The 10,894-nt window shown below is 40.9% G+C and overlaps 1 protein-coding gene across 1 annotated transcript; it reads right to left on the bottom strand.

The window, feature by feature from the left end:
- Positions 1-58: 58 nt before the first annotated feature.
- LOC139915059 (ectonucleoside triphosphate diphosphohydrolase 2-like) lies at positions 59-9,274 on the bottom strand. Its single transcript, XM_071903548.2, has 9 exons — positions 9,096-9,274; positions 7,009-7,126; positions 6,099-6,249; positions 5,789-5,948; positions 4,072-4,299; positions 2,556-2,828; positions 2,354-2,473; positions 1,293-1,427; positions 59-1,168 (listed from the first exon to the last, which is right to left on the bottom strand). Exons 1-9 carry the CDS (start codon positions 9,210-9,212, stop codon positions 956-958), a joined length of 1,515 nt encoding a protein of 504 aa, XP_071759649.2. The 5' UTR covers positions 9,213-9,274; the 3' UTR covers positions 59-955.
- Positions 9,275-10,894: the final 1,620 nt, after the last annotated feature.

The raw sequence follows: 10,894 nt of genomic DNA, 5'->3' as shown, positions 1-10,894 counted from the left end.
TGACCACAGCTGGTAATTAAAGACACATGGGAGTGTAAATAAAACGATGTGGGTTTTATTACTTTTATTTTTAATTTCTTTTTCTTCATTTTCAGGAAATTGTCCTGTCTGTCTCCATGTGGGCTGGTGCTGTCATAACAAACAGCAATAATGGAAATTATCATTGGATCATTAAATTATATCTGTTGTTATCAAAAGTGGATGTTGTATTACATAATGAATCTGAGACATTGACAAAACACATGGTGTATCCAGTGGTTTCATTAGTCATCGCACAAATTCACATATGAGCTTCTGTAACAGCAGCAGTCATTTTGTGGATTGGCAAACAAAAATTGCACAAGACATTTCAGTGCTTCAGAGTTTTCACTTCGCTTTCACACACACACACACACACACACATGCTCCCATGTTAATGCAGAGAAAACAAGCAAACAACTGTAACAAAATTCTCAATTGTTCCTGCCAAAAACCTTTTTTGTTTCAAATGCGACTGAAATTTTAGGACAGACAAGTGCATGTTCTAATAGGAATATGAATTGGACTGGGAAATGTGCTGACTTCACTCTAAAGTAGGGATGGGACGATATATCAAAATTCAATATATCGCGATACTAAAGTCTGACAATACGTATCGTGAGGCAGAAAAATGAATTGTGATATTAGCTCCATTTTATTCTGCTGTAGAAATCACAAATCAGGCTTGCCCATGACAATTTCACAAGCTCTCCATCGAAGTTTTATTATTTGCACTTTGTAATTACATTTTTAAATTGTTTACATTCTAGCAAGCCAATACCATTGCATTTGTGTCTCAGAAATAAACATAATTCTGCACAGTCAGACTTTGTCGTCATTGAACTTTTATTTATCACATCGTATCGTGGTTGTATCGAATCATGAACCCCATATCGCGTATCGAATCGTATCGTCAGATAAGCATATCGTCCCATCTTTAATCTAAGGTGTCTCCCTCGGCCTTCTTCTTTAGACAGCACATCGCCACAAGGTATCCCAGCGCGATGAGGAGGAGGAGGATGAAGATGAAGAGGATGCCAGCCCAGGGCCCAGGAGGCAGAGCCTTCATCAGGCTGAGGTTCTCTGCAGGCAGCATGCTGCTCAGAGTCAGCATATATCCCAAAGCCCAGCCGACTGACGAGCCTCCTACCTGCAAAAACATAAAAAGGGAACGACTGAAACCGCACCGCAGGATGGACGAACTCACCGATTTCGTCGATAGATGTCAAGAAGACACCATCTATTGACTGTATTTGACAAATCTCTTTCCTCACCTTTTTCTGAAAAGAGATCTGGGGGAATGAGCGCTCATCAAAACCGTAGCCTTTAATCAAGAGAACCTGGATGAAGTTAGAGGCGGCACAGTATTTCGTCAAGTGCTTCTCCTTGCCTGGTGCCTTTCTCTGCATCTGTGTGGATAGACAGAGGTTGGAGAGTTTAAAAAAAAAAAAACATTATTCACATCTCACACCTTTTTTGTTAAGCTTTCTTCCCTCTTGATGCTGTAATAAGCAGAGGTGTGACCAAGTGAACTTTGCTCATGTCCCAAGCCAGTCTTAAGTCTTGAGGCACAAGTCTCAAGTCAAGTCTCAAGTCTAAATGTAGAACACCAAGTCAAGTCAGATCAAATCAAGAGTCAATAGTATAGAACCTTGGTAAGATCATCATGAGTTTGATTTCTATAATCAGTTTCAACTTCGATAAATTCAGTCATTCCATACAAATTCAGAAAACAGAATTTAAAGTCAGTCATCTGCTGGAACAAATCTCATCACTTTCAATCTAAGTCATTTACAAGTCTCAAGTCTTCTCTTCATGCATCAAGTCAAGTGTCAAGTGTCAAAGTATCAAAAATAAGGAGCTTTCTTCTATAGTCTTTGAGGGGGTTCAAGAGTGTTGGCATCAAAATGAATTAGTTTAATTTGAATATAACAGAATTCACGAGAAACCATCCCAATTAAGGCTTCAATCTCACCACTGTTATCTCCCCACATACAGTGTAGACAGTTTTACAATTCAATACTAAGTCAACAACTAAAATCTTCCCATATGGCTCCCTGGGACTAAATCTGATGTGTGTCTATTTGTGTCTATAAATATGTTTGAGAGCCACTGTTTTATAGGAGCTAGGTCCATAGAGCGCTGTGCTCAGTTGAGTTCAGTTGAGTTCAGTTCAGTTCTGTATTTAATCCCAAAAGGCAATTGATTTACGGGCAGGCATAAAAAAAGCAAAGACAAATGTAAAATGTGCAATAATAGCAGGGTTTCTCTAGTTATGTCCATTAATCAAGGTGATGGCTAAGGGAACAAATGGGTGTTTGTATCTATAGAGTACCTCAGCGAGGGTCATGCTGCAGACAGTCCGGATGGCCTCCTCCATTTGGGAGACGGACGTGATGGTGATACCGCTGGCACGCTGCAGAAAGTCATGAGTGAAGTAGAAGGCTGAGAATGCCTGTGGAGAGGAGAAGACTTCAAGTTAACCCAAGGTCAATCACCCAGGGGGATTCGTTCTTCTTTCTAATATTGTCCCTCACCATGAAGCTCCCTCTCACATTGGGTTGGAAGACTCCGTCGAAAGAACAATGGGAGAAAGAGCATTTGTCGAAGGAGAACATGTCTGTCACGTTGCCCAGGCACTGTTGGTAATCTCCCATGCCCTCTACTGTTACAGACTGCTGGGGATCGAATCGCGCTGGTCTGTACTTCTCAGTGCATGGTGAATCAAACACATCTGTCCCCAGCTTGATGGAATCACTGAAATCCGATGGATAGCAGGGGTGTAGCACCTTGGGTCCGACACCTTGAGTCTGAGAAGAGGCCAAAAAAACATGATGGTGATGGTGAGACATTCTAATGATAGCTTATGCTTCTATGAGGCATATTCTCAATCAGGGCAGGAAACTTATATTCTTGGTGGGTTCCAAAAAAGCACCAGCGACTTTCACTAATTTACCAGCCGGATATGATTTTAAGAATGGAAAAAAGAACAAAGCAGACAATGGTCTGGTAGAACATGGTAAACAGTTAAAATTTACCAGTATTTGTCTGGTGGTAATTCCATTCCCTGTTTGCAATGATAAACATTTTCTCTCAACATCACATATTGTTGCTGCCAGTTGTTGTTGTGTCAAAGTCCCCATGACTATCTCTTTGAATGAGTCTGTATCTAAAGTTCTGACATACATACAATCATTTGTATTACATATTTAGGAACGCTGATGAATTGTTAACAACATGGAGTGTTAAAATTTGTTTCAAAGGACACTGTTGTCACAGAAAAACATATTTTTACCACTTACCGATGCTTGTACGCACGCGCCCTCTACTGCTTCAGTGAGATTACCACATTCAAGACAAATCTGGTTTACAGCTCCCATCATACATTTGTCATTGTATCACCTGTTAGCAGTCATGTCATGCATGCAGTCCACAATAGGGAGCTGACGGTTATATATCTGAGAATATCATGTTATTAAATCATTTCAAATGTATTAATAAAACGGTTGCTAGAAGAGACGTTTGATGTTGCGTGAGTTGTCGTACATAATGTTCTGCCGTTGCGTGAACCGGAAAGTATGATTGGTGGATTTTCTTTATGATATGCACGCAAAGGTGTGTTGATTGGCCACTTTCGCTGATGACACGTCTTAGGTTGTCAGTACCGCCATCTTTAGTGTTACAGATTTTTCCATTCAAAACTGATAGAGTGCACTGTCTCTATATATAATACTGTCTCCAACTTTTCATGAATGAATTAATAGTAGCCTTACTTTTGGATTGACGACCATGCAGTTCCAGATAATAAAATGTGTTTTGGAAGGGCTTCATGAGCCCAATTTTCTCAGCTCATACAGGACCAGGTAATCCTTCGATTTAGGTTCGATTTAGTAGGGAGACCACCTTTCAATCAGAGGACTTGGCTTCAAACCCCTGTATTGGCAAGAATCCACTCAACCGAAGTGTCCTTGAGCAAGACACTGAATCCCTACCTGAGGTTTCCTGGCAACAGCAATATGTACCTGATATGACTTTATTCTCTGATATTGTTACCCTGATGAGGTGAGCCAGCAGTTTCCGTAGGAACTGGTCTTGGCCGTAACACAAGAAGCTCTGGGTGTATAGGTGGTAGTTCCGTCCGTAAAGCCTCAGGTCCATCGCATTGTCCTTGTCCTCCACCTTCTCTGAGGTCTCAAAGGTAATCTGAGTGGAAGCGCCACCTAAATCCATAGCACCGACTGCATCTCGGCCAGGGCTCACCCAATGTCCAACAAAACCATACTGGGTGGCAAAAAAAAAACAAAGGAGTCAAGATATAAGAATTTGAGTTGAGACAGGATGATGAAGTTAAAGGAAAAATCCACCCTAAAACACTTTAACACTGTTAAAAAACAGCTATTGGTGATGTACCTTGCCTTTTTGGGCCCATTTTGTTGTTTGGTGGTGTATTTGTCATATTTCCGTGGATAACTGGCCAAATGTAGACGATGTGACGTCATTTCCAGAGCAGCTACAGTGGAGTTTGAAAACAGAAAATGTTGTGTTCAATGGCTTTTTTTGTAATTTGGGTAAAACTTTTGTAAAAACTGTGTATTGTTCTCTCTGCACTCCCACTTTCCTTGACTGGAAAAATGTTCACTCGCTTGTTCTGTCATTATCGCTACTGCGCTCTCCGCCCACACATAGGCCGATAACCCAATGATCACACTCGCAAGCTATTACTATGTCCATACTCCCACTTTGACTGAAAGCAACAAGGTCTTGCCCCTTCTCTGCAGGTTGTTGACAGGTATTCTGGGAAACGTGGGAAGTCACTAATAGATGTAGAGGCAGGTTGAGGTAAAGTGGGCTCACCAAAAATGCTAATTACAACTCATCACAAAATAACTCTTGGAATGCTATATCATCAATCTGTAATGTTCGGTGGACCCAAAAATGCAAGGTACCTCACCAATAGCTGATTTTTAACAGTCTTAAAGTGTTTAAAGCTGCAATAAGCAATTTTCCGACCAGTAGACGGTGACAGAAACTGCAACACATTTGTAAATAAAGCACAACAAAGCTACTCCACTATGGAACCCCCTAAAGACAAACCTAGCGAATGGCCGTGCATAAATGCTAATAGCTAAGCTACGGAGAAGTGTCGCTGGTTACCAGTCTCACTTTGCCAGGTTTGAAGGTTACATGTCCCACAATGACAAGTGAAGAGGTAGGTAGCAAGTTTACTAGTTTAACAAGTTGACTCGCTTGCTTCATCGATTCCGCCATTTTTTTCAGGAATGGGAGGGGGTGAGTGCCGCTTTTAAACAGTGACGGAGGAGATAAGCTAGTTTTTAAAAAATGAAAAGCTACTGAATGGAGCGGGAGGAGCTTCGTTCAGGAGCGGAATTTGACAACAAGCTCTAGAAAAGAGGTGAAAACAGCAACACAGCTGCTGCTGTGTGGATATTGGTTATATCATTATGTCTCAATGAAATCTCCAAATAGCACACATTAGTTTCAGGATTGGTTATAAGGTCTGATATCGCTTATTGCTGGTTTAAGGGTGGATTTTCCATTAAAGTTTTGATTCGTGACTTGCTGTGTGAGGAAAACATTTCCCACCAGCGAAATGTTCTCGACACCCGACAAAATTTTATTTGGGAGTGAATCTACGGTGTCTCAGTTATAAGATGGCTGTATTTTCACATCAAAATCTTGCCAATGCAGGTTTAATTTCTAAAACTGATTCCCCCCGTGTGCCCAAAAAGCACAGCCAGCCAGCGCACACCTTAATAAAGTTTTCCAGTAAGTAGTTGACTGTGACCCAGCCGTACGCCCCCTCCGCCTGTCCACTCAGGATGGCCGCCTCACGGAAGTTAAAAGGATACGAGCGCAGTTTGTTGCCCACTTCCTTCAGTATCTGCTGTGACTCTGTGGCATTGACTATGCTGTTAAAGAGCAGAGAGAGTAAAAGCGGGAATTAAATCATATTAAAACATCAATAAAACCATTATAAGATCCATTTTAAGTCATGCATAATGGATGAAATACTGGTGGTTATAGTTGAATTTCCTGCGTTAATGGGAATTTATACTGACTTCAACAGCCTCATGCCTGCAGTGGCTCCCAGATAGACTGGGGTTAGATGGTGCCTGGATTTGGGGATGTCCTTCATAGCCTGTTCTAGACAAGGCTCCAGACTTCGTGCCGCGCCCCCACAAACCCCCGCGTAGCTGGATATTCCTCCACCTTGACAAAGACAGAGAGAGAAAGTAGTTCCGCTTAACAAGAACTTACCCTGACCTTCCCCAGAAAACAAAAGGGCTTCCCTGTCTGGAAGGATGAATGACCCACATGGTCATGGCATCGGGTCGGTGTTTCTAAGGAAACTGTGTCAAACAGAAAACAAACTGAAACGGCAAGAGGAAGCACACCAATCAGCGGCAAAAAGATTATACAAGTGTTGGCATTAATTTTGTAATATCAAAACTCGTTTGAAGAACTTGGGAAATGATATTGTGGAAGTGAAAGTAAGGATGCACTTTCCACCAGGACAATGGCAGGACAGTCTCTGGGTCAAGGTCAATAGATTAGGGTTAGACTGATATCAGTTTGACGATATATCAAGCCGATATCGGTCTTTTATTAAACATCAGATAGCTATATATTTATTCATTTAAGGAGTTCCCCTACCATTGAATAGGTGTGGTGGGTCACCGGGCCTTAGAACGCTGCTAACCCTAAAAGAATTCCAGGTTCCAGTGGAGAGTTTTACCGTCCCATGATGGTCTAAATGCTGTTTCAGAGAGGCTTTTCCACCCTGATGAGAATAACATTCTAGGGGAAACACTGAAATACTTGAAAATGGTCAAATTTAAAACTATTGAATATTGCCGCAAATACTGGCTATCGGTGACTTCAGACTAAAAATATCGGTATTGGTCTTCAAAAACCCAGCCAAATCCTAGTTAAGATGGGCGAGGCAGCATTATGTCAGCTTAGTCTTACCTTTCACATTGCACTCGCTATGCTGGCTGACGATGCCAGTGCCGTTTTGTTTGTCGGCCGGCCATTTGTAGATGTACATGGAGGTGTGGGACGAGCCTGCATCCAGAACGATTCCATACTGAAAAACAGAGAGAGTGCTCTGAATAGCAGAAACATAAAAGACAAGAGCAGGGACATATATACATACATATTTTTTGTAAATTAATTCTTCATTTAAAGGCTGTAATGTATCTTGGAGTTTCCCTACCATTGAATAGATGGTTGGGTCACCCTGCCGTAAAGAGCTGCTAACACTAAAATAATTTCATCAGTTTGGATTTCAATGGAGAGTTTTAGTGTTCCATGATGCTCTAAATGCTGTTTCAGAGGCTTGACAAGAATACAGTTCTAGGGGAAACACTGAATATTTTCTGGCATGAAAATGGCCATGGAAATTTAGATATTGAATACCGGGACAAAACATCGGCTTTCGGCAGTTTTAATACAAAAATATGGGTATTGGCCTTCAAAAACCCATAATAGCCTAAACCTAATTCATATTGATGCACTTTTATCCACTTGATATTGTCCGCTTTGTGCAGCCTTGTTCTGTTTTGTTCACACTTTGCTGTGGTGGTGACACTTCTGTCAGGATGTGGCTACAGTTCTACATATGACACTTTTGTTAAGAGTTCCGTCAACTGTCTATCAAATGATTGTCTTGTATGTATTTTAGATTTTACTGCAAACAAATTTCCCCTCTTGAAACAATAAACTTGTGACTTGTCAGAATCATACATCAGGTATATTTGACCAAGAGAACTTTCTTCCTCATCCAACAATGCTGATTACGTCTTTGTGTGCTCTTTTGAAGAATATTTTCAGATCAAATAGATTCTCTTAATATAGCTTCAAACTGGCAACTTCAAACCATAGAAGAAGATTCTTTCATATGGCCATTCAAAATGATTTCAAAGTGTTTGGGAGATTAACAAAAGGGGGGGATATGACTTATGTAACCAGAGAGAATACCCAAATGAAGGAGGGACACAGCTACTTTTATCTCACATTGTTTGTCCCTTTCTTTCTTTCTTTCTTTCTTCCTTTCAATCTTCTCTGCCCTGTTCTGCTCTTGTTCGCTGCTTCCTTTTGACTTGTGAGGTTGGCATAGGGCAAACCATTGCGTGTCAAGCACTGTGGCGCGTGCATGACCATCTTTCATGCGAAGCATTCCACTGACACTGATTCAGGCAGAGACGGAGGCGGTTGAGGTTCAGATCAGGACACACAGGGATCAAACCTGTGACCTTTTAGAGACATATTTCAGCACAAACAGTTGAAATATGGTCATGTCATGATGAGCCAGGCAGACTGAATATTTGGTCCGATTTTATAAGATACCAAGCTGTTATATCTGTAATTTTAGTATAGGACAGTTGAGGGGGCAAACCCACAGTTAAGAGATCCATTCAAATATTCAGTGTTTACCTAAAAATATTATAATTTACATAATAAGATCCAAAACACTAGGCCAGTTTATACCAAACTATATACAAAAATAATTTAATTTGACTCTCCACTCCTTACAAGTTATCCCAATGAGGATATGAAATGCACATACAGCACATTTTTGTTTTACTGTTATCTCCCCACCTAACAGTGAAGATAAATATAATTCTGCATAAAGTCATATTTAATAACAAATATCTGCTCAGATCTTGGAGATGACAACGTTTGGGAGCTGCTGAACTGGTACACTAACAGACATGTAATTACATTATATTCACATTACTCTTAATTACAGATCCTCACTGATATTGTTAAGTTATTAACTGCATTACACAACATTCCTAAGATTCATAATACATACGAGGTTTTATTTATTTTTTTTAAACTCACAAAAGCATATTCGCACATAGGAAAAAATAACTTTAAATTATTACAAAGCAACAACAATAGACGACAGGTGTATTTCCCAATTCATGCAATTATCCAAGTATCTCCCGGTACCGCGCATAGACACCGTAGCCTGATGAAACCATTGCGAAATGGCAGACACCGACGGTAAAGCGTGCAATCACGTTCTAAATAATATCTGCTTTACATACCATGTTTTCAGGAGTCTCCCTCGTTTCTTCAACTGGAAGGACCACGAGCAGAATCCCGACTATCGCCAGTATCAGGAGCACAACCAGAGGGATGATCTGGCGGCACTGGAGACCCATACTGCGCACTGGATACCGAGACACTGGTACTGATGCGTTTTTGGTGCTGCTCTATGCGTAAAAGCGCATTATGGCTAGTAAGACAAAAAAATAGCAATGAAAGGCGTGTATGGGCAGTGTTTGCAGATGTGGGTTCGGTCTGAGCTTAAGTCCTATTAAAACTTGCCCAACACCCCCCCCCCCCCCCCCACCACCACCACCACACACACACACACACACACACCCTCACTCTTGGAATCATAAACACATAGAATATTAGTCTAGTATAAAGGTGGTATCTATATCTGAATGCCTATACAGTGGCTCTCCCATCTCTCAAATATATATACAAGGACAGCAGCCAAGGTAATGAAAGGTGTGTGTTGCAGTGTATTTAGGAGTGTGTGCGGATGTGGGTTTGGTCTGTCAACAAATGGTTCCATTCCCCCACTGCCACCCCCCCCGCGCGCCCATGGGACACCCAAGTGCAGCAGGATAAGCCATATCAAATAATATAATAATAATATGAAATGATTGTCTAGTATAGTCATAAATTCATAATAAGATGGTATCTAGTGTCATGGTTGTGACTTTCTGCCTTTGTTCATTGTCTAGGTTTTGTATTTCTTTGTGTATTATGTTTCCCTGTCTAGTTCTTTTAGTTCTACGTGTACCATGTTTCCTGTCTGCCCCAGCTGTGTCTCATTTGTAATCACCCCCCATGTGTATATTAGTCTTGTTTCCCAGTCAGTCTTGGTCGGATCATTGCTTTCTGTTACATGTGTCAGTTTATGTGTGAAGAGCTCTCGTCTTTGGTTTCCTGTGTCACCTGCAACCTGTTACATTAAACACCCAGTGTTGGGGTTTAATCACCACCTGCCTCGCTGTCCTGCATTTGAGTCCTCACCATACCTCCACCTAACATCTAGATATAAATGGGTACGCCTACGTGGCTCTCCCATCTCTCAAATATTGGAGATAATCCAGTATCACTGTAATAACTCATAACTGAGCCATGTATCTCTGTGGTGATAGCAGATTGAAGTTCTGCAAGGATTTCTCAGAGGTAGAGCTGCTCTGGAGGCAGAAATCATCTCATTGGTTCAGTTAAACCTCAATGGGCGGAGCCAAAGAACCAAAATAATGAATAAAATAATCATAAATGTCGTCTCCATATATGAATATATATTATTATATGTATTTTTTATCAGAAATTTAGTGTTGTTTTAAAATAATTTAAAAGCCGCTGTTTTATAAGTTATAACTTTACACAATGATGTACAATTTTAACCATTTGTGCTTTTTTTGCTTTTAAACTGGCAGCGGGACATAGATTGAACTCTATTCGTGGAAAGTTATTTAAAGAAACACTGACAGTAGACAAATGTGCAGGGAAGACCGAAGAAATCCAGACCGGCTTATCGGCTCGTTTACAGCTCTCTTCCACTAAATCACACAGTGCAAAACAACAAAGCGGGCGAACACACAGAACTGCTTATAACACTCTCTTTGGGCTGCTGTCTCCATGAAGGTTACAGTTTGTATGTCGTAGGACACGCAGCTACAGCTTAGTGCTTCCTTGAAACAGGTCTAGTTTTGTGATTATCTAGTTAAATTTGGGAGAGAAAGACTAACAAAACACAGTTGTGGAAAACAAGTTACAGACCTTCAAATGTGACAAAGAGCCATGTTCCAGTCTGCAT

Source organism: Centroberyx gerrardi, chromosome 8 (assembly GCF_048128805.1).
Source record: "Centroberyx gerrardi isolate f3 chromosome 8, fCenGer3.hap1.cur.20231027, whole genome shotgun sequence".
NCBI classification, from domain to species: domain Eukaryota; kingdom Metazoa; phylum Chordata; class Actinopteri; order Beryciformes; family Berycidae; genus Centroberyx; species Centroberyx gerrardi.
This window is presented reverse-complemented; position numbering and strand designations above follow the sequence as displayed.

Bases quoted from the DNA above. Each gene is read 5' to 3' on its own strand.
- LOC139915059 (XM_071903548.2), bottom strand. From the start codon at position 9,212: ATGGGTCTCCAGTGCCGCCAGATCATCCCTCTGGTTGTGCTCCTGATA. The intron at 5,949-6,098 runs GTCAGTATAAAT...GCTCTTTAACAG, and splicing joins GCAGGCATGAGGCTGTTGAA to CATAGTCAATGCCACAGAGT. The intron at 2,474-2,555 runs GTGAGGGACAAT...TCCTCTCCACAG, and splicing joins ATGTGAGAGGGAGCTTCATG to GCATTCTCAGCCTTCTACTT.